The 25,199-nt window shown below is 35.3% G+C and overlaps 1 protein-coding gene and 1 pseudogene across 17 annotated transcripts in view; both read right to left on the reverse strand.

Annotated features, from left to right (window-relative positions):
* Numb (NUMB endocytic adaptor protein) overlaps positions 1 to 25,199 on the reverse strand; it is a 166,733-nt gene that overhangs the window by 44,417 nt on the left and 97,117 nt on the right. For all 17 annotated transcript variants that reach the window (XM_047540322.1, XM_047540325.1, XM_047540323.1 and 14 more), the window contains one exon: positions 18,781 to 18,921. In XM_047540322.1, the coding sequence (XP_047396278.1) occupies positions 18,781 to 18,906 (126 nt within the window). In that variant the 5' untranslated portion in view covers positions 18,907 to 18,921. The remainder of the gene's footprint in view (positions 1 to 18,780; positions 18,922 to 25,199) is intronic.
* Positions 19,628 to 22,336, reverse strand: LOC124976629 (zinc finger CCCH domain-containing protein 14-like; annotated as a pseudogene).

The raw sequence follows: 25,199 nt of genomic DNA on the forward strand, positions 1-25,199 counted from the left end.
GTTTTTTGGGTTCTTTATATATTCTGGAAATTAGTGCTCTATCTGAAGTATGAGTGGCACAGATATTCTCCCACTCTGTAGGCTCTCTCTTCGCATTGCTGATAGTATCCTTTGCTGAGAGAAAGCTTTTTAGTTTGAATCTATCCCAGTTATTGATTCTTGCTTTTATTTCTTGTGCTATGGGAGTCCTGTTAAGGAAGTCTGATCCTACGCCAACAAGTTGAAGATTTGGACCTACTTTTTCTTCTATAAGATGCAGGGTCTCTGATTCCAAGGTCTTTGATCCATTGTGAGTTGATTTTTGTACAGGGTGAGAGATAGGGGTTTAGTTTCATTCTGTTGCATATGGATTTCCAGTTTTCCCAGCACCATTTGTTGAAGAGGCTATCTTTTCTCCATTGCATATTTTTGGCACCTTTGTCTAGCATGAGAAAACTGTATTTATTTGGGTTTGTGTCCATGTCCTCTATTCTGTACCATTGATCTACCTGTCTATTTTGGTGCCAATACCATGCTGTTTTTGTTACTATTGCTTTGTAGTATAGTTGAAGTTCTGGTATTGCGATACCCCCTGTTTCATTCTTCCTGCTAAGGATTGCTTGAGCTATTCTGGGTTTCTTATTCTTCCAGATGAATTTCATGATTGCTTGCTCTATTTCTGTAAGGTACATCATTGGGATTTTAATTGGAATTGCATTGAATCTGTATAGCACTTTTGGTAGTATGGCCATTTTGACAATATTAATTCTGCCTATCCAAGAACATGGGAGATCTTTCCATCTTCTAGGGTCTTCCTCAATTTCTTTCTTCAATGTTTTGAAGTTTTCATTATAGAGATCTTTTACCTCTTTGGTTAGATTGATTCCCAAGTATTTTTTTTTTTTTTTGAGGCTATTGCAAATGGAGTTGTTTTCCTCATTTCTCTTTCAGATGTTTCATCACTTGTGTATAAAAATGCTTTAGATTTATGCATGTTGATTTTATAGCCTGCTATTTTGCTGAATTCATTGATGAGGTCTAGAAGTTTTCTGGAGGAGATTTTTGGATCCTCTAAATATAGAATCATGTCATCAGCAATGACAGCTTAAGTTCCTCTTTTCCTATTCGTATCCCTTTAATTTATTTAGTCTGTCTAATTGCTCTGGCTAGAGTTTCGAGGACAATGTTGAATAGAAGTGGTGAAAGAGGACATCCCTGTCTTGCTCTCATTTTTTAAAGGGAATGGTTTCAGTTTTTCTCCATTAAAAATGATGTTGGCCATGGGCTTAGCATAAATAGCCTTTATAATATTCAGGTATGTTCCTACTATCTCTATTTTTTCTAGTGTTTTGAGCATGAAGGGCTGTTGTACTTTGTTGAACACTTTTTCTGCAACAATTGAAATAACCATATGATTCTTATCCTTAAGTCTATTGACATGATGGATTATGTTTATTGATTTATGGATGTTAAACCATCCTTGCATTGCAGGGATGAACCCCATTTGATCGTGGTGCACGATTTTCTTAATATGTTTTTGGATATGGTTTGCCAATATTTTGTTAAGGATCTTTGCATCTATATTCATCAAGGATATTGGTCTAAAATTTTGCTTCCTTGATGTGTCTTTGCCTGGTTTCGGTATGAGGGTGATATTAGCTTCATAGAATGAGTTTGGTCGGGTACCCAACTTTTCTACTTCCTGGAATACTTTGAGAAGTATTGGAATGAGATCTTCTTTGAAGGTCTTGTAGAACTTGGCTGAGAATCCGTCTGGTCCTGGGCTTTTCTTGGATGGTAGATTTTTAATGGCTTCTTCTATTTCATTGCTTGATATTGATCTGTTTAAACTGTGTATGTTCTCCTGGTTCAGTTTGGGAGGAGCATATGTCTCTAGAAATTTGTCAATGTCTTCAGTAGTTTCTATTTTGTTGGAATACAGATTTTCAAAGCTTCTCATTATTTTATGTATCTCAGTGGTGTCTGTCATGATATTTCCTTTTTCATTATGAAGTTTAGTTTGAGTTTTCTCTCTCCTTCCCTTTGTTAGTGTGCCTAAGGGTTTGTCTATTTTGTTTACTTTTTCAATTGTTTTCAATTCAATTTTTTGAATTGTTTCTTTTGTTTCAATTTCATTGATTTCAGCTCTTTTTTTTTTTTTTTTTTTTTTTTTTTGGGTGCTGGGGATCGAACCCAGGGCCTTGTGCTTACAAGGCAAGCACTCTACCATCTGAGCTATCTCCCCAGCCCCTCTGATTTTAATTATTTCCTGTCTTCTACTACTTTTGCTGTTATTCTGTTCTTCTTTTTCTAGGGCTTTGAGCTGTAATGTTAGGTCATTTAGTTGTTGACTTTTCATTCTTTTCTGGAATGTGTTCCATGCACTGCTTTCATAGTCCCCCAGAGATTTTGATATGTTGTATCATCGTTCTCATTGTCCTCTAAAAATTTTTTTATCTCCTCCCTGATGTTTCTATTATCCATGTTTCATTCAATAGCATATTATTTAGTCTCCAGGTGTTGGAGTAATTTCTGTTTTTTATATTGTCATTGATTTCTACTCTCAGTCCATTATGATCTGATAGAACACAAAGCAGTATCTCTATTTTTTTGCATTTCCTAAGGGCTGTTTTGTGGCATAACATATGGTCTGTTTTCAAGAAGGTTCCATGTGCTGCTGAGAAGAAAGTGAATCCACTGGTTGATGGATGGAATATTCTATATATGTCTATTAAGTCTAGGTTATTGATTGTGTTATTGAGTTCTATGGTTTCTTTGGTTGGTTTTTGTTTGGAAGATCTATCTAGTGGTGACAGTGGTGTGTTAAAGTCACCCAGAATTATTGTGTTGTGGACTATTTGATTCCTGGAACTGAGAAGGATTTGTTTGATATACATGGATGCACCATGGTTTGGGGCACAAATATTTACTATTGTTATGTCTTTCTGATTTATGGTTCCCTTAAGCAGTATGAAATGTCCTTCTTTATCCCTTCTGACTAACTTTGGCTTGAAGTCCACTTGATCTGATATAAGGATGGAAACCCCCACTTTTCTACTGAGTCCATGTGCATGGTAGGTTTTTTCCCATCCTTTCACTTTTATTCTGTGGATGTCTTTTTCTATGAGATGAGTCTCTTGCAGGCAGCATATTGTTGGGTCTTTCTTTTTAATCCATTCTGCCAGTCTGTGTCTTTTGATTGATGAATTTAGGCCATGGATGTTCAGGGTTATTATTGAGGTATGATTTGTATTCCCAGTCATTTGGGCTTATTTTTCATTTTTAACTAGACTTGGTTTCTCCTTTGAGTGGTTTTTCTCTAAGGTAATTCCTCCCTTTGCTGACCTCCATTGTTGTTTTTCATTTCCTCCTCATGGAATATTTTGTTGAGAACATTCTGTAGTGCAGGCTTTCTATTTGTAAATTCTTTTAACTTTTGTTTATCATGGAAGGATTTTATTTCACCTTCAAATCTGAAGGTTAGTTTTGCTGGGTATAGGATTCTTGGCTGGCAACCATGTTCTTTCAGAGCTTGAAATATGTTGTTCCAGGCCTTTCTAGCTTTTAGAGTCTGGGTTGAGAAGTCTGCTGCTATCCATATTGGTCTCCTCCTATATGTAATCTGATGCTTTTCTCTCACGGCCTTCAAAATCCTATCTTTATTTTGAATGTTAGGCATTTTCATTATAATGTGCCTTGGTGTGGATCTGTTGTGATTTTGCACATTTGGTGTTCTGTAAGCCTCTTGTATTTGATTTTCCATCTCATTCTTCAGGTTTGGGAAATTTTCTGATATTATTGCATTGAATAAGTTGTTCATTCCTTTGGTTTGTATCTCTGTGCCTTCCTCAATCCCAATCATTCTTAAATTTGGTCTTTTCATGATGTCCCATAGTTCTTGGAGATTCTGTTCATGATTTCTTACCATCTTCTCTGTTTGGGTAAGTTTATTTTTAAGATTAAATATTTTGTCTTCATTGTCTGAGGGTCTGTCTTCCAAGTGGTCTAGTCTTTTGGTGATGCTTTCCATTGAGTTTTTTATTTGGTTTATTGTTTTCTTCATTCAAGGATTTCTGTTTGGTTTTTTTTTTTTTTTAGAATCTCTATCTCTTTGTTGAAATGATCTTTTGCTTCCTGCACTTGCTCTTTCAACTGCTTATTGGTATTATCATTCATTGCCTGCATTTGCTCTCTTATCTCATCCTTTGCTTCGCGAATCATCTTAATTATGTATAATCTGAAGTCTTTTTCTGACATTTCTTCTACCATACTGTCATTGGGTTCTATTAATATAGAATCTAGATTTGTTTGGATCATTTTCTTCCCTTGTTTTTTCATGTTGTTCATGTATCTTCCCCACTAGCAGTGCAGATCTGAGGTATTGCAGATTTCCCCCTACAGGCTTATAGTGGCCCTATAGGTTTCCAAAACCTTTTCTTTAAGGGGAGATCAATATTAGCAGTGCCCAATTCAGACACTATGCAATCCTAGACCAAACAGGACAGTAACAAAATTATCATAATAGACAGAATGAGTTCAAATATTATCTTCAGTAAAACAAACAGATTTGCAATAAGGTCTGCAGTTTCTAATGGAGGACAAACATGATGCAGAGGGATATAGGGTGTAGCTGTTAATGGGATAAGAAAAGAATATACAGAAGTTCTAGATAATAGAAAGGGTGAGAGTGTAATCAAAAGAAATTGGATGTTAGCATGCAAAAAGGGAGAAAGATACTCTGAGGGAACAGGTAAACAAAAGGAAAGGAGAGCAAGAAAAGTAAAGAAATAGAAACTTAAAATTGTTCAGTAAGGAGAAAAAAGAAAATCTACAGTATAACAGTCATATAGTATTCAAACTTTCCAGTCTTCAGTAGCCTGATGCATGAGAGGTACCTGACAATGAGCTTCAAGTTTCCAGCAGGCGTCTCAAGATGGGATTTGCTCCACCTAAAGATGGGAGCTACGGCTTCCAGGAATATCCAAGATGGCCACTCTGGCTTCCAAATGTGTTGGCAAATGGGGAGCTGCAGCTCGGGGTGTGGATATGATCACCGGAGGTCCTGGAGGTGGGATGCAGTTGGTCAAGCAGGTTCTGGAGGTCAGGTGTGTTTGGTGTGGTTGTGGGATCCTGGAGGCGGGGTGCAATCAGTCAGTCTGGGGTCCCAGTGATAGGGCACAGTCAGTTGGTCTAGGGGTCCTGGTGGCAGGGAGCAGTCAGTAGATGTGAGGGCCTCAGAGGCATGGAGTGATTAGTCGGGCTGAGGGATCCTGGAGACGGGGCTCAGTCAGTCCGGCCAGGGGTCCTATGGGGCCTGGCTGTTGTCTCAAAATGGTGGCAGCCACGTGTAATCAAACCTGCAGGTACTGTAACAGTGAACATCTAGGCAACAGCAGGCATCTGGCGCTCCACTGGCAGTCAGCTATCAGTTTGCTGAGTGTTGTTGGACAATCAGGAGGTGAACCTCGTGCGGTGGGTGATAAATAGGTGTAAGGCAGGCGATGGACAGGTGAGAGGCAGGCAAATGGCGGATGATAGGCACCTGACAGTGAGCAATCTGCACTCAAAAAAGGCGTCGATATGCTGGCAGACTGCAGGTGATCACGGTGGACAAATGGGGTAAACATCAGGGGATTAATAAGCAGCAAAAACTGCCTCACCAAAAAACAGATATCCTCTGCTTGAAACCAGAGTTATGGCACGACAAGGAACACAGCCTCCCTCTAGTCCGCCATCTTGGGTCCCTCCTATCATTTGTATTCTTGATAATTGCCATTCTGACTGTGGCGAGATGAAATCTCAGTGTAGTTTTGATTTGCATTTCTCTAATTGCTAAAGATGTTGAACATTTTTTTCTTATATTTGTTGATTAATTGTATTTCTCCTTCTGTGAAGTGTGTGTTCAGTTCCTTATACCATTTATTGATTAGGTTGTTTTTTTGAGTTCTTCATACATCCTGGAGATTAATGCTCTATCAGAGGTGCAGGTGGTCAAGTTTTTCTCCTATTCTGTAGGCTCTCTCTGTCGTTTCCTTTGTTGAAAAGCTTTTTAGTTTGAATCTGTCTCATTTTTTGATTCTTGATTTTACTTCTTATGCTTTAGGAGTCTTGTTAAGATAGTCAGATCCTAAGCCTACATGGTGAAGATATGGACCTACTTTTTCTTCTATTAGGCACAGGGTCTCTGGTCTAGTGTCCAAGTCTTTGATCCACTTTGAGCTGAGTTTCATGCAGGGTGAGAGATAGGGTTTAATTTTATTTTGTTACATGTGGATTTGCCATTTTCCTGGCACCATTTGTTGAAGAGGCTATCTTTTCTCCAGAGCATGTTTTTGGCACCTTTGTCTAGTATGAGATAACTATTTATGTGGGTTTGTCACTGTCTTCTATTTTGTACCATTGGTCTATGTGTCTATTCTGGTGCCAATGTCATACTGTTTTTGTTGCTATGGCTCTGTAGTATAGTTTTAGGTCTGGTAGTGTGATGCATCCTGCTTCACTTTTCTTGCTAAGGATTGCTTTGACTATTCTGGGTTTTTTTATTTTTTCAAATGAATTTCATGATATTTTTTCTAGTTCTATGAAGAATGTCATTGGGGTTTTAATTGGAATTGCATTAAATCTGCATAATGCTTTTGGTAGTAGGGCAATTTGGCAATATAAATTCTGCCTATCCAGGAGCACAAGAAGTCTTTCCATCTTCTAAGGTCTTCTTCAATTTCTTTCTTTAGTGTTCTGTAGTTTTCACTGTAGAGGTCTTTTACTTCTTTTGTTAGATCGATTCTCAAGTATTTTATTTTTCTGAAGCGAAGATTCCATTTTTGACTAACTCTGAAGGTCACCACAGAAATCTGATTAACAGTTACAAAAGCTTATATTTATTATGCACTTATTTATTATGCACTACACTAGGAGTTAATACTCATTTAATTCTTTTTCTTTCTTTCTTTTTTATTTTCCCCCACACCAAGGATTGATCCCAGGGCGCTTACTCACTGAGCCATATCCCCAGCTCTTTTTCGTATTTTATTTAGAAACAGAGTCTTGCCAAATTGCTTAGGGCCTTGGTAAGTTGCTGAGGCTGGCTTTGAACTTGCGATCCTCCTTCCCCAGCCTCCCAAGCTGCTGGGATATTAGGCAGGCAACACCACACCCCGCATTCATTTAATTGTTGAAATACTACTACCGTGTCACAAGGCAGGGTCATGTGACCAGTGTTATAAATTGAGAAGTAAAACTTGGAACAGAAGTTCAAGAGAAAAATTGGAAGATAAGGGTCAGTGTCTATCCTGTGTGTTTTTCAAGAGTAAAAGTTATGGGAAGTTCAAAGAATAATCAAAAAATTCTTTTGCTTAGAATATAAATTACTGAGTGCTCACTATCAGTATATACAAACACTCTACATATATTTATTACTTCATCCTAATGCCCCTGGGACACAGGTACAGAAAGTTTAACTTATTAAGGTCATCTGACTCAAACCCAAGCAGAGTGACCCAAACATAATGCTCATCTATTGAATTTTTCATTTTACTCACATCTATCTTTCCAATACTTAAGACATCATAAAGATAAACTAAGGCCAAAAGAATTAAATATTTAAAGAATTGCAACAGTTATAAATCAGTAAGAATGCTCACTTTTCAATAAGTTAAATAACATTTTGTTCTATGCTGAAAGAGTATATCCTCTTTAGGGGCAATATGAATAACATGAAAACCAGGAAGATATAAATATTTATGTATTCTACTTCAATTTCACATACAAGGAATTTTGGCTACCAAGTCCATTTTTAAGATAGATTTCTACATTTCATCATTATCCTTTTTTCTACTGAATTAGAAAACTCAAAATTAACTCAATATTATAGGCTGTCAGAAATGTCAACTGTTCAATGGCTCTGCCAACTACTTCAAGATGTTTGGATTGAACTCAGACTCAGAAATAATAATAGTACCTTGTTACCGAAAACTTCATCTTTGCTACAGCAATGGGGATATTATATCAATTTCTAGAAAGCTGTATTTGCCAGTTTAGAAGATAGTGATGAATAGATTTTTAAATCATTCTTAGGTTCAATTCAGTTCTAGGGAATATTTTTTCATGTTCTATGGACATTTGACTCCTTTTTTTTTTTTCTTTTTAATATACTCCTACTTTCTTTGTTCAATAAGTAAGGAAAATCAAGTACTGGAGAAAGTAAAATCTCAGCAACTAAGATATATGCCTGACAGTTCTGACATTTAAAAAATTCTGACATTTCATCCTTGGTATTTGTCATATATACTGTCAATTTCTAAAAAAAAAGTGTCTGTTATTTTGCTTTTGTTTTGGAGTACTGGGGATTGAACTTAGGGGCACTTTACCACTGAGCTATATTCCCAGTCCTGTTTTATTTTTAGGTAAAGTCTTGCTAGGTTGCCAAGATTGGCCTCAAATTTGTGATCCTCTAGTCTCAGCTTCTCAAGTAGTTAGGATTGCAGGCAGGCATCACTGTGCACCTTATTTTGTTATTTTATTTACTCTCTATCCTTGATTATTGACTTGAATGCCAAATAAATGTATTTTAAAAATCACACTATCTTGGTTTTCTACTTTGTTCTACTGATATTTCTATTTTGGCACCATAACATGCCATTTGCATCATTACAATTTAAGAACAAACTAATACTTTCATTAATTTTTACTTTCACTAATTTTTCTTCCCCAGAATTTTCCTCATTAGTTCCCTGTGTTTATTCCCCTGTACTTATTCTTTGACAAACTTTAGAATAATTTTGTTTAGCTCTCATAAAAAGAGAGGCCTTTGGTATTTAAGATTGCCTTAAATTCACAGGCTCAGAAAAACAGACACTGTTAGTCAACTTTCTGTCACTATAATAAATACCTAGACAATCAATTTATAAAGAAAAAAGGTTGATTTTGGCTCACAATTTTGAAGGGTATGGCAGAGCAAAATCACTTCTTGGACAGAGAGCAAAAGAGGAAGAGGAAAGGAATGAGAGCCTGTTGTTCCCTCAGGGGCATGCTCCCAGTGACCACACCTCTCACTAGGCCCTGTCTCTTAAAGGTTCTGCCACCTCCCAATAGCACCATGCTGGGAACTAAATCTTTATCACACACATCTTTGGGGAACTCTTAAGATTCATACATACCATTCTACTCTCAGTTCCCAAAGGTTCATGTCCATCTCATAATGCCAAAGGCACTGAGTCTATTCCTAAGAGCTCCCAAAGTCTTACGTGGTGGAGCATTGCTCAAAAGTCCAAGTCTAAAGTCTCCTCTGAGACTCAAGGCAAACTCAGCTGTAAATCCCTGTAAAAACCAAAAAGAAGTTCCATACATCCAAGATACAATGGTGAGGCAGGCAGAGGGTACACATTCCCTTTCCAAAAGGGAGGAATAAAAGGAAGGACAGGACCAAAGCAAGACAAAAACTCAGCAGGGTAGTCATTCAAACATCATGCTCTGTGTCCAGCATCCAGGACACTCTGTGATGGGATATGGGCTCCCAAAAGCTTGGGCAGTCCTGCCTATGGCTTTGCTGGTTGTAGCCCTCTTGGGTTGGCTCTGCATCCTGCGTGCAGCTTACCTTGGCAGGCATTCCACACTGCTTGCATCTCTAACTTTCTGGGTTATCCATCAGTTTCAGCTTCACTCACACAGCTCCACACATTGTACCCAGCTGGGCATTTTTTTTTGAAATTTCAGTGGAAGCCTCAATGACCCAGCTCTTGAATTTTGCATGCCTGCAAAACCAATGTCTATGGAAGACACCAAGGTTTGCCACCCACATGTGTTATACCTAGATCTGCTTGAACCATGGCTATTGTGACCACTGAGGGTCTTGCCAAATGAACATAGGGAAACAATTCCTGAAGCTGTCCTGGGTGAGCACCAGTGCACTGGGGCTCTACTCACCAAATACTTTGACCTGGAATGCCTTTGAAACAATTTTCCATTACTACATCTCTGATCCTGTAATGATTGCAGCCTTGTTGCAGATTGCTGAGATGTCCTGCAGGCATCTTTCTTATTGTTCCAGTGCAGAGCACTTGGTTACTTTTTAATGTTAGTCTCTGTATCCTCCCTGGCCATATAAACTGCTCCTTTATAACATCACCAGCCTGGACTTTACTGTCTGCATTCCTAACATTGTGTGTTAATCCCTTACCCTTCACACACACACACACACAAAGCACAGTGGGGATTAAACCCAGGAGAATTCTCTCTCTGAGCTATATCCTCACAGTCCTTTTAATTTTTTTGAGACAGTCTTCCTAAATTGCTGAGGTTGACCTTGAACTTGTGATCTTCCTACTTCAGCCCCAAAAGTAACTGGGATTATATGGCACATACCACTGCACTTGGCTTGCATTTTGACCTCTTGAAATCTCACTAGAATCACCCATTAAACTCTACCTATGGCATTCTAGGCTTTTTCCAGTCTGTTACTTCCTACTTTTCCAAACCACTCCTGGAAAGTAATTCCAAAAGCTCTTCCACATCATGAGGCATATAATAACAACAAAGACAGAAAACTGGTAACAAATTTTCTTTGTTAGTCTGTTGCTACTACAAATACCTGAGATAATCAACTTTTAAAGAAAAAAGGTTTCTCTTGGTTCATGGTTTTAAGAAGTTCCAGATGGTGACTAGTTAGCCCTATTGGTTTGGATAGGTGGAGAGGTCAGGGAGAGTGAGGGAGTAAAACTTCACTTCACAGAAGGGGGAACAAAAGAGAGAAGAGGAGAGGGCAGAGCAAGGTAAGCCTCCAATAACCCAGAGACCTCCCAGTAAGTCCCACCTTTTACATTTTCCACCACCTCACAATAGGGCCTCCCTGAGGAGCAAGTCCTTACTTAGCACGTGGACCTACAGGGATGTAAATATCTAAACCTTAGCACTGTTATAATACTGAGTCAATCCATCAGATACTTTTTGCCAAATCTTTCAGTGAAGTTTTATGGTAGCTTTCAAAAATATATTGTACATTTAATTCAAATACATATTGTACATTTCATTATAGATTACTAAGAAGTCCATAATTTTCTTGCTACTGTGAATAGGTTTACTGTATACATTATTCATCCCTTTTTCCCAATCAGCTTCTGGCAACTGCTGATCCTTTTGACCGTCTCCATAGTTTTGTCTTTTTCAAAACATCACATATTTGGAATCATTCAGTATATAGCCTTTTCAGATTAATGTCTTTTACTTAGCAATATGCAGTTCAGTTTACTCCATGTCTTTTCAGATTGATAATTCACTTTTTAGTGCTAAGTTAATATTCCACTGCTTGGACATAGCACAGTTTATTTATCTATTCATCTACTGAAGGACATCTTAGTTGCTTCCCACTAGCAATTATGAATAAAGTTGCTGTAAATAATCATGGGCAGGTATGGATGTAAGTTTTCCAACTCATTTGGGTTGAGCATGATTGCTGGATAGCACTGGAGTTTAGTTTCTTAAGAAACTGCCACTGTCTTACAGAATGGCTCTTTTCATTCTTCCATGTCCTTGCCAAACTTTGCTTATTTGTTTTAAATTACAGCCATCTAAATAGGTATGAGGTGGCATCTCGCTGTGGTTTTGATTTGCATACCTTTAATGACTAATGATATTGAGTATCAATATTTTCATGTACCAACATTTTTGTATTTTCTATTCTCATATGCAACAAATGAAAGTTCCGGTTGCTTCACATCTTTGCCAATATCTGGTGGTGTTAGTGTTTTGGATTTTGTGATTCTAATAGGTATATACACCTATTTTTATTTGTATATACTTAGTCTTTTTCTTTCTGATTGTTTTAAGAATTGCCTTAGTCTTTGGTATCCTGTAGTTTTGTTTGTGTGTCGGAGTAATCCACTAATTTTTGATAGGTGCTTTTATTGGGATATAATTCACGTACCATACAATTTACTCACTCAAAATGTACAATAGTTTTTGGTATATTATTAACTTTAAAATTCTGGTAAAACATACATGAAATTTATCATTATAACCACTTCTAGGTGTATAAATTCAGTGGCATTAATTATATTCATAATGCTATACTACTGGTTCAGTGCTATTTATTTCCATTTCTTTTTTTTTTTTTTTTTTAAATCACTCTAAGCACAAACTTTATAACTATTAAGCAATAACTCCCTATCCACTCTTCCCTTGCAACACCTGGCAACCTCTAATCTATTTCATGTCTTCATAAATTTGCCTCCTCTAGATATTTCATAAGTGGAATCACATAATATTAGTCCTTTTGGGTTCAGCTCATTTCATTTAGCGTATTTTCAAGGTTCATCATGTAGTAGACATGTATCAGAACTTCATTCCTTTTAATGGCTGAATAATATTTCATTGCATGTATATACTACATTTTGTTCATCCATTCATCTATTGGCTAATGCTCGGGTTGTTTCCACCTTCTGACTTTTGTGAATAAGGATTCAATGAACACTGATATATAAGTATTTAAGTCCTTGCTTTCATTCCTTTGGGTATATCCTCATAAGTGGGTCATATGATAATTTATTAGCTTTTTGAGGATATGACAAACTATTTTCTACATTGTTGCAGCATTTTACATTTTTTATCAGCAATGGATGACTCTTCAGTTTCCCATATCCTTGCCAAACTTTGCTTATTTTAATTATAGCCATCCAAATAGGTATGAGGTGGCATCTCATTGTGGTTTTGATTTGCATATTTTTAATGACTAATGATATGAACATTAATATTCTCATGTACCAGCAAAAATGACCCCTTTTGTATCTTCTTTGGAGAAATTCCAATTCCTATCCTTTGTGTATCTTTAAAAACTGGGTTGTATGTCTTTTTTGAGTTCTAAGAATTCCTTCTATATTCTGGATAGTATATTCTTATCACATATAAGATTTCCTATATTTTTGCTATTTGATAGTTGCCTGTTCCCTTTTTTGATTTTATCTTTTCATGCACAAAAGTTTTTAATTTTGATGAAGTCCTACTTTCTATTTTTTCCTTTAGTTGCTTGTGCTTTTCATGTCAAATTTAAGAATCCACTGCCAGATTCAAGTTTGTGAAGATTTACTACTGAGTCATCTAAAAGTTTTATTTATGTTGTTGGTTCATTTTAATTTTTGAATATGATTTATGTTTCAAACTTCATTTTTTTTTACTTAGCTAATCCATCTGTCCTATTACCATCTGTTGAAGAGACTATTCTTTCCCCATTGGTCCTGGTGCTTGTTAGAAATCAATTGGTCATAGTCATATAGGTTTATTCCTGGACACTCAATTTGATTTTATTGTTCTATGTGTCTATACTTGCGCCAATACTACAATAATTGGATTACTGCAGCATTGTACTGTTTTAAAACTAAGAAGTGTGAATCTTCCAACTTTGCTTCCATTGCAATGATGAAGTCCTCTTTCTTCTTAGACCTATTAATGTGATAAACTATATCAAATTTGCTAATACTGAACCATTTGTGAATTGTTGAGTTAAACTCTATTTTGGGCTTTGGTATACTTTTAGAACACATTAGGTACTATTTCTATGACTACTTATTCATGTATGTTCATAATGTCTATAATTTTCTTTTAATTATAGTGTTTTGTTAGGTTGTTGTATCAAGATTTTATCAGTGTTGCAAAAATGTGAAAACTATACATAATTTAATACAATTGAATAGCATAGTTATTATCCTTTGAGCATTTGAAAGAACTGACCAGTGAAGTCATTTTCTAGGTCTTTTAGAGATACGTCTTGCTTTCTAATAGCTTTCTCTAGTTTTTTTCCACTGTTAGGGGACTATTCAAATTTTTTTAAACTTCATTTTATTTTAATAATGTATATTTTCCTAAAACATTCAGTTTGTTAAATTTTCAAAATTATCAACATAAATTACAAGGACTCAAATAACTTAATTTCTTTGCGTCTATGGTTAGGTTTCCTACTTTCTTATCTCCAGTGTATATATGTATGTCATTATGTATGTTACACACACATATAAACTTTTTTTTTTTTTAATAAAGGCTCATTTCTACTACTAACTGAAATTTCTGTGTTTTCACTTCAAAGTAAGAATAAAATTAGAAAGTAGGTATTTATTTATTTAGGTACTGGAAATTGAACCAAAGGGTGCTTTACCACCAAGCTACGTATCCCTAGTCCTTTTTATCTTTAAGTTTAAAAGAGGGTCTTGGTAAATTGCTGAGGCTCTCACTAAAGTGCTGAGTCTGGCCTCAAACTTGTGATCCTTCTGCCTCAGCCTACCGAGTTACTGGGATTACAGGTGTGAGTCACTGTTCCTGGTGAAAGTAGGTTTTTATGATATATGAGTTACCTTTAGGTTTTGAGAAATGAATACAAGTTTCTAAGAATTTCTAATACTTTTAATTCTATCACCTATCTTAAATCAATTCATTTGCTCACATATGGCTACCAGGCCAACAACAACAACAACAACAAAGAGAGACTTGGGAGAAAGCAGGGAACAAAGTACTTTGCATATGGAGACTCTTAATTGTATTATCTATTATAGAAATATGAAGATGGAAATCAGCCTGTATCCTATTAGACTATGAGAAAAACTTGCCCATTTGAGAAAAACATTATTAAGAAGGTCTTTCTTCTTCTCTGAGACACTATCTCACTGAATAATTGCAGCTGACTTATGTTTTAATGGCTAAAATATTTGACACTGGGACTTCTTTTGTCTATATTCCTTTCCCAAACTCCCTCTGAGTAAGGGGCTTTTATTCACAAAAATGTACTTTAGAAAAACTATTATGTGGAATTTCATTCTTGAATGAATTAAATCATTTTTCCTTTTCTTGAAAAAAAAAAAAAAAAGAATTTATAAAATAGATCCCCACGCCCACTTTGGTAATGTTTTCCATGAGAAGAAACACAGAGGTCTGATGTGAGAGACTCTACCATTAGCAGTTCCCAGCATTAACAAAAAGTATCATTATAATCATTAATTTATAATAAGTTATAAGATATCTTATCACATATACATAGTCTAGGGTATATAGAATGTACATGTGCAAAACACAATATCAAATCTTTTCTATCTTTAACCAAAGAGGAATAGTTAAATCAAATTAAAATAGTCTAGTCTCTAAATATAAATATAATTTTCAAGTCCATCTGAACAAATCACATGACATAAGCAAACGTATTAGAAATCTAATTATACAAGTTTAGTTCTTAAGAGAACTAAAAACTTCACTTTTAAAATGTTACCCTAAGGGTCAACAAAGTTAAGTCATTTAGATGGGGTCATGTAACTAGTAAATTAACAGATCCAGTAATAGAATTCTGGTCTTCTGTTGGGTGTAGTGGGACATACCTATGTGCCTCCTGAAAACAGTCCATACCACCAATGAAGTTATTTTGGGGATGGGGGAAATCGAAGCTAAATCTGATCAAGCCTCTAAAACTAATAACTCAAAAGAAGTATAGGAAATGCAGGAACATGTTAAACGAAATGAGTTTTTTATTTTCACCTTAGTGAAGAGAGAAAGGTAAAGAGTTCAGAACCTACAAGAGAAATGGACTCCATGGAACACCCCATGCTCTCTACTGGAACAAGTGAAAAGTATGCCCTAGGAATGGAAGTAAATCATAGGTAGAAAGAGCCTTGCCAAAACTTAATCCAGCCTCAATTTTGTTAACACAAAACTGACAAGATTATTACAAGAAAGGAAACTTTATAGGTCAATATGTCTCAAAAATAGATATAAAATATCTGAACAAAATGTTAGCAAACAGAAGTCAGCAATATACTCAACTTGATTGTGGTATTAGGTTGAGATTCCAGAAATTTAAGGTTGGTTGTTCAAAATATTCAGTGAGTTTTACCACTTAACAAAACTAAGATAAAAATCATAACCATTTGAACAGTTGACAATATTAATTGCCTATATGATAGCCATTCTTTCAACCAGTTTCCCTGTTAGAAGAGCCTACAGATTGAAAATAAAAAATAATTGTTTTCTTGGCTTTCCTTGTGAATCTTCAGCATTTGCTTCAAGCATAGTAAGAATTGTGTGTGTGTGTAAAGGGCTGTCCCATCCAGATATAAAAGTTACTCACTTTCTAACTTTGTATCTTTAGACACTGATAACCCAATTATTCCTTAATTGGATTGCTGGATTCTGTTTATAATGTTTTATACAGAACTTTATATTGATATCTATAAGTTAATTTAGCTTAGTCTCCTTTTTTAATGTTTATGTCTTTTGAAATACACATATAAAAAGAATTTATAAGTTTATAAAACAAACTTAGGCTTTATGAACAGAAAAGGCAGAAATTTTATCTTTTTTATTCAAGGTTTAAAACTATTTCCTTGTTAAATGATTTGAGACTCATGCTTAGAGGTGGGAGGTAGGTTCTTCTGATTCAGTGTTTCTTCTACATTATTTAGTCTCTTTCTACTTTCAGTTTTTTTAGGAGATAGTTTTGGTTATTTTAAGAATATTATCAATTTCATCCCTGTTTTCAGGTTTACTTGTGTAGAGTCAATTTTTAAAATTTCATGAGTATCTCTATTTTGCCATTTTATTTTTACTTGATAAATCACATGTCATGACTTCTAATTTGGCCTAACATTTTGTACCCAAATCTTATGAAATCAGATTTTTAAAAAATATTTTTAGTTTAGATGGACACAATATCTTTATTTAATTATTTTTATGTGGTGCTGAGGATTGAACCCAGTACCTCACATGTGCTCTACCCCTGAGCCATAATCCCAGCTCCTGAAATCAGAGTAGTAAATTATAGATGGATCAGGAACTAGACTCTTAGAAATAAAGAAGTAGGAGGTCTACTTTCTGCGTCATGGTTCTATGGTTACATGCAATGTAAGAAATGCCTGTTATTAAAATATCTGTTATAACTTCTAGCACAATGACAGTTCTTAACTTAGAAAGGTGTGATCCTCTAAACCATCTGGAAGATTATTTAATAGAGTAAAATGTTGGTCTACAAGATAAACAAATGCAATTCTCCATACGCTTAGTTCTCCAGCTGGTCTATCCTATTTCCAAGTAATTCCTAGGAACAACTGAGTAAGTGCTTTATATTCCTCAATACAAAGGGATAAGAAAACCTTTCCATCTCATTTAATAGTGAGTTAAAGTAATTAGACAAACATATAAACATAATTTATAAATAAGTATGAATTCTGCATTTAGTACCTTAATCTCTATTCCTTCAAATGTGAAGATAATGTGACCTCCAAAATGTAACCAATAGAAGATCCATTTTAACATGCCATATGTTTTATGTAATCAGAGAATTAAGATTTTAGGTATAAGTCAAGGGATTAGCTTTGATTCTACCAATTTATTTAAGAACCAAAATTAGAGCATTTTAAAATATGTTATTAGGCAATTATAGATAGAGTCTTAATATATTATTTTAGTTGATGAAAAGTACTGTTTAAACCATCAGTTCTCAAAATTTTTGGTCTTAGGATCCCATTACTTTGAGGGTCTCAAAGAGTTTTTGTTTATGTCAATTAAAGTGGATGATAATTACTATATTAGAAATTAAAACTAAGGACTTCTAAAACATTTAGACGAATAAACCCTATTGTGTTAGCATAAATGAGATTTTTAATGAAAGTAACTATTTTCCATAACATAAAATATAATACAAATTATAGCAAGAGGTGACAATTTTAACACATTTTTAAAAATTCTTTAATATCTGGCTTACCACAAGAAAACTGGATTCTCATATTTGTATCTACATTCGAGTTGTTGCACTGTTATTTCTGTTGAAGTATATGAAGAAAGTCTGGCCTCACACAGACATGGTTGGAAAAAAGACTACCTTAGAACTCCTGAAAAAGGTTTTGGGGAGTTCACTTTGAGAGTCACTAGATTATGTTTTTTATGTATTGGTAATGTTTCATTGGTAATGTTAATTTCTTCCTCCATTAAAAAATTATCTGTTACACTAGCAGATAGAACTGCAAGACAAAGCTTGAAAACTACTTTATCTTTACTCTAATGCTGAGCAAGTTATATGGTATATTTAAACTACACAGCAGGATCAATCAAGTTTCAGTTACTTGATTATCATCTCTAAGCTTCTCTCCTACTCTTCACAGTGACTATTCTACTGTCCTCAAAATCCAACTGCACACCCGCAACTTCTCTATTTACTCTTCTACAGATATCTTCACTTCCTATTTCCTTGAGAAAATATGTCTTTTGAATAGAACTCCATTAATCTCAAGCTATCAACACCATAGGTGCATTTGCACCATTTTCCACCTTCGGAATCAGAAGCAGCATTCTTCCTTCAGTCTAAAACTAGTCCACTCTCTACATGCACTGACCTCTATATGATTAAAAGTTGTAAGATGAAAGAGAAAACTCCCTTTGATTTAAATCTTCTGATTAACTCTCCTAAGATTTCTAGAACATACCAAACCTGTATTTGAGAAAACAGACTCCCACTCCCTTGCCTTTTCACTTAGTAAGCACATCCCACTGAAAATTTGCTTACTGATAATTCAGGCTCTTTATATATTTTAGGATTACTATTCTCATCAGAAGTGAATTTATTTGTACTGGTTGCAGGTAACAGCAAAAATTCTTATTTAAATACAAAAAGAAAAATTACTAATTGTAATTTGTTTTTCTCACTTAATTCCATCATTGAAGCAGAATATGAAGAAATTAGTTTTTAGAGGGTTCTCTTTTAATTGTCCTAATTAGTGGGATTTCACATACAATGGGCTGTTATTTCTTTTCCACACAAAGATTCATGCAAACATGAGATTTTACCTTAACTGGGAAGCTACATTTTCCAGTGCGAACCCCTTCTTCATCTGTCTGCCACTGATGTGGACGACTGGCCTCTGGAACATAAACATCTTTCTTTCTTCTAAAACTTTGCCGTAGTTTGTTCATCTTAATTTTTACAACCTGCAACAGAGTAAAAGAAATATGAAAAAGTTATGATCTTCTTACCTACTTAAACTCTGGACTACCATATTAGTAAAACCATAATGCCCCAATTTAAAGGTTTTGGTGTAAGAGGAAATAAGCAATTGGTACATTTCCCTTTAGGGTGATACGAAGTCAAACAAATCATTTTTCTTTTTGAAAAGACAACTACAATACTAGTCTTTATAGAAACTTCAATAATTTCAGGTAGGATTTGAAATAATATTATTCTAAGAAATTTCAAGACTTTAATTTCCTAAAGCAATGAGAAATTCTCCCTATTTCTCAAATCAATACTCACTTCTGAAAAATGAAAATTTTACACATAGGACAAAGTATACACTATTAATTTCTGAAAACATTCTAAAAATTTTTATACTAACTTGTTAAGAAGATAATCATTCAGAAACTTGGGGATCTTTTTTGCTTATTATTGAAAGACAATAGGCAAAGCAGGAACTGCAATCATCTTTTCATAAAAGATATTTTGTGAAAAGGAACAGTTTTCTTTAAATATAAAGAAAAAGTTCTACCAAGACTAAATTAATCTGAAGAAAAAGAAGACATAAGTGATAAGAAAGAACAGCATTCAAGACAATAACAAGACAATAAACAAGATAGAGTAAGTGCTCCTTTATAAAAGGAAAAAATCTCAAAATGTAAAACTAATACCTGCAGTTATTTTTTAGACAATAAACTTCTTGTTATGAAAGCAATATATTCCAAGTTTCAAAGATTTGACAAATTCTGTAGAATTATCTTTCATCAGTACATGGAACCTTTCAGACTGCATAATCTTCCACCAGTAGGACTGGGTGTCATTCACTGTCTGTGGTCGAATCCATTTCGAGGTGTGTCTTGGTAGTACAGTAATGGTGGGATGATAGAATGTACGGTCCGGTCTTATACACTGAGTGTTAAATCTAGTGTTTTGGATGGTAGAAGAGACAGTCCATTTTCTTATAAGCTAGGAAGTAACAGCAGAGCTAACTACTAGAAGATGGTGTTGGTGTTGTAACTGGTTTTGGAGGCAGTACTAGAATCCTTCTACTCTTATGAGTAAAGGGGCAATCTGATTTAGTACACTTTGCATCGAATTTACAATATGCATGAACAAACAAACATTTTTCAGCAAATTTACAGTTGGGGAAGGCTTTGTAAGGTGAAATGGGATGATGATATGCACACTTGTCCCCATTTTTTATAAGCAGGCCAGTACTTGCAGGGCTCCAAAAGCCTTTCTGGTTTTTGTACCACACTCAGTTCACTCATCTCAGCTTGACTGATCTGCAGTGTTTCTGTCATTAACGAGTCAATTTGCAGCCAGGATAATAACTGCCTCTGTCGAGTTCCTTGATTTTTTCCTATATTATCTCCTTTTGTTTCCTCTTCTTTAATGGGGGAAACTTATTCTGGAGGTCCTGCTTTGCCTCTGGACCATGTCTGCTAACAATTTTTCCTGAGAAGTTCAAGTTCTCAGAGCAACTGGAAGTGTCTGTTTCTGTGGGACTGCGGAATAGTTAGCTGTTTTTGTTATAGATTCTTGAGCTTCAAATATAGACTTTAAAATTAGATTCTTGTTGGCTTGTTTAGAAGGTGGAAGAGAAGGTCTCCTTTCAGGCTTTGCTGGCACAGATACACTGCTGGACATGCTTCCTGTTCGGGAGCCATAAACATCATCTTCCTCCTCTTCTCCATTGTGATTGAACTTTTTTACTTTAACTACTGAACTCACCACAGGCAACTTTTTCTTCCAAAAGTTTTCATCCTCAACACTCTTTTTTCTGAGTTTCTGAAGAAGGGACTATAAGTCTCTTCAAAACTGTTAAGCACTTCTGGTTCACACAAATGTCTTGTTTCATACACCTTGTCATTCTGTACATCAAGTTGCTTGGCTGTTTTGCTGCTGTTGAAACAGCAACCTGTTTAAATGAGCACCGTTATCTGCATTTCTACTTGCAGGTTGTCCATAAATTCCAATGGAAGGGCAAGAAGAACCATATGTAAGTATCACTGTAGGTTTTTTCTGAGATAGGGGATTCTCCTGCACAAAATTGAGGTCTTCATCAATGAGATCATCTGGTTCAGCTTAATATCACTCACATCTTCAGAGGGTGCTGGCTCCCTTAGAGGTTTCACTATTGATATTCGTCGGGTCACAGTTCCGTCATCATAAGTCTGTCTGGCATTAGTGGTTTTCTGCTCCTGTGAACTTGGAGAAATTCTAGAAACTCTTTTTTCAGGTCTAGTGCCAGGAATGGTAAGGGGAGACACTGCAGCTTCATGCCTTCTCTCATCTCCCCGACTGAAACTGTTTTTGTTTGAAGGTACATTATTATCAAAGATGTTGGTATCAGAAGACTTTAGAGGCAGGTGGTGGGGTCAGCACTGTGCAGCATTTTGTTTACCTGGGGCGGCTTAGACTTCCCAACCCGCAGGCCTGCCACTGCTGCCTCCACCACTGCTCCACCCCCAGTCACGCTAGTTTTCTATTAAGAAGCATGCTTCATTCCTTTTCAACGTGATCTTAATTCCAGAAGTGATGTGACAAAGTTACAAAAAGGAACCATCTTCTCAGGAATATTAATTTCCACATGACACTAATGAAAGAATCAAAGTTTGCATTCTGAACAAATCATTTTGTATTTTAAAATGCATAATACCACAGAAGCACTATTATGCCAAATTAGCTAATTTACACAGACAAGCCAATCTTACCACACATTGTAGGTAAAACTTCTGACAAAAAATTTAAAAATTCCATGGGAAGTTTTCTAATAACAAATAGAAGTAGATCACTCATTCCTAAAGTCACCTAAATCAGAGTCTACCTTAATCTAATAAACTTCCAAAAATATTTCCATAACCTTCCTTGAATATATATCCTGTTGTATTCTTTCAAATCACATTAAAAAATATATACACAGGGGCTAGGGTACAGTTTCAGTGATAAGAGTACTCGCTTACCAAACATGAAGCCCAGAGGTTGAGCCCCACGGCAGAATAAATAAAAATAAAACTATACATGAATACAAATAAAGAAAATAGAAAACACTTCTCTCCTTGCTTAAGCTAGAACTCTCAAAAAAAAAAAAAATCCTATATAAGTCCATTCTTATTTTCTTACTCAGTTGGTCCAATCAGACACCTGAAGATCATCCCTCCATTTTTTTAAAAGATATTTTTAGTTATAGATGGTAATAACTTTATTTTAAATATTTTTTAATGTGGTGATGAGGACTGAACCCAGTGCCTCCTCACACATGCTAGGCAAGTGCTCTACCACAACACCAGAGCATGCATTCATTCTTTCATCTCTAACTGATTTTACCTCCACGTTATCTCTTGAATTCATTCCACCTCCCACCATAACAGTTCCACTATCTTGAAACATTTTGGTTTAAATTATTACAAAAGAATATTACTTGGTCTCTTTGCTTCCAATAGAGATCCATTTCAATCTCTTCTCCTGACTATGGCCAGAGTACTTTCTAAAACAAATCTGACCAGGTAACTATTCCACTTAAAAATCCTCCAATTGCTTCACATCACCTTTAAGATAAAGTACTAATTGCTCAGTCGTTCTTCAGTAGGCTTCTCTCACCAGTCCCTTTTCACATACTAAGCTCCAGCTATGTGCAATTATGCACAATTCTCCAAAGTATGCCCTCTCTCAGTGCCTTTGTATATGTTACCCTGCCTACCTAGAAATAAACACGATTCTCTGTTCACTTCTGGTTCAAGTTTACTCAACATTAAAGAGTTAGTGCAGGAGTTAACCTCTTCAGGAGAACTAGCATTATTTTTCTGACAAGTCCCTACTTGGCCATGGTTAGGTGCATCCACTTTATAATGTGTTCATTAACTCTCTTCGCTGACTTCTATTATTGTGCTCATCAAACCTTAGAGCAATTTCTATTTCCTTAATAATAGGCTCTATATTATTTGTTTAGACAGTGCCCCTGCATGCTAACATTGCCTGTCACATACAGCATACTGTAAATTTGAAGAAAAAATAGACCATCATAAGCCCTAGCCAGAGCAATTAGAAGAAAAAAATTAAAGGGACATAAATAGGTAAAGAAGAACTCAAACTATCCCTATTTGCTGATAACATGATACTATATTTAGAAGACCAAAGAAACTCTACTAGTAAACTTCTAGAACTCAAATGAATTCAGCAAAGTAGCCGAATAAAAAACTAACACCCATAAATCAATTGTATTCCTATACATCAGTGATGAATCAACTGAATGAGAAATTAGGGGGGTTGAGGATGTGGCTCAGCGGTAGAAAGCTTGCTTGTGTGAGGCACTGGATTCGATTCTCTGAACCACATTAAAAAATGAATAAATAAAATAAAGGTATCATGTCCATCTACAACTAAAAAATTTTTCTGAATGGATGCCAACCAAAAATCTTATACCCAGCAAAACTTACCTTCAGATTTGACGACAAAATAAAATCCTTCCATGATAAACAAAAGCTAAAAGAATTTACAGAAAGAAAGCCGGTGCTACAGAACATTCTCAGCAAAATATTCCATGAGGAAGAGATGAAAAACAAAAAGAGCCAAATGACCGGGAATATAAATCATATCTCAATAATAACCCTGAATGTTAATGGCCTGAACTCATCAATCAAAAGACAGACTGGCAGATTGGATTAAAAAGAAAGATCCAACAATTTGCTGCTGCAAGAGACTCATCTCATAGAAAGAGATACCCACAGACTAAAGGTGAAAGGATGGGAAAAAACATACCATGCAGATGGACACAGCAAAAAAGCCGGAGTACCCATCCTCATATCAGATAATGTGAACTTCAAGCCAAAGTTAGTCAGAAGGGATAAAGAAGGACATTTCATACTGCTTAAGGGAAGCATAAATCAGCAAGACATAACAATCATAAATATCTATGCCCCAAACAGTGGCTCATCCATGTATGTCAAACAAATCCTTCTCAATTCCAGAAATCAAATAGACCACAACACAATAATACTAGGGGATTTTAACATACCTCTCTCACCACTGGACAGATCCTCCAAACAAAAATTGAACAAAGAAACCATAGCTCTCAAAAACACAATCAATAATTTAGACTTAATGGACATATATAGAATAACAACCAACAAAGAGATAATACACTTTCTCCTCAGCAGCACATGGATCCTTCTCTAAAATAGACCATTTTGTGCCACAAAGCTAATATTAGCAAACACAAGAAGATAGAGATACTACCTTGTATTCTATCAGATCATAATGGATTGAAATTAGAAATGACAGAATAAAAAATAGAAACTACTCCAACACCTGGAGATTAAATAATACACTATTGTATGATGAGTGGTAACAGAAGACATCAGGAGGGAAATTAAAAAATTCTTAGAGGTAAACGAGAACAAAGATACATCATATCAAAATCTCTGGGAAACTATGAAACCAGGACTTAGAGGAAAAATTTACTTCATGGAGAAGTAAATTTTCTTTCAATGAAAGAAAAAAAAAATCAATAAACGACCTAACACTACAGCTCAAAGCCCTAGAAAAAGAACAGAACAACACCTAAAGTAGTAGAAGACAGAAAATAGTTAAAATCAGAGCTGAAATCAACGAAATTGAAACAAAAGAAACAATCGAGAAAATTGACAATATAAATAGTTGGTTCTTTGAAAAAATAAAATTGATAAATCCTTAGCCACACTAACAAAGAGAAGGAGAGAGAAAACTCAAATTACTAAAATTCGGAATGAACAAGGAAATATCACAACGGACACGAGTGAAATACAAAATATAATTAGAAGCTATTTTGAAAATCTATACTCCAACAAAATAGAAAATCTCGAAGACATCAACAGGTTTCTAGAGACATATGAATTACCGAAATTGAAACAGGAGGACATACACAATTTAAATAGATCAATTTCAAGTAATGAAAGAGAAGAAGTCATCAAAAGCCTACCAACAAAGAAAAGTTCTGGGACCAGATGGGTTCTCAGTCAAGTTCTCAAAACCTTTAAAGAAGAGCTCATTCCAATATTTCTCAAAGTATTTCATGAAATAGAAGAGGAGGGAACCCTCCCAAACTCATTCTATGAAGCCAATATCACCCTGATATCTAAACCAGACAGAATCACATGGAAGAAAGAAAATTTCAGACCAATATCCTTAATGAACATTGATGCAAAAATACTCAACAAAATCTTAGCAAATCACATACAAAAATATATTAAAAAGATAGTGTACCACAATCAAGTGG

Source organism: Sciurus carolinensis, chromosome 2 (genome assembly GCF_902686445.1).
Source record: "Sciurus carolinensis chromosome 2, mSciCar1.2, whole genome shotgun sequence".
NCBI lineage: Eukaryota > Metazoa > Chordata > Mammalia > Rodentia > Sciuridae > Sciurus > Sciurus carolinensis.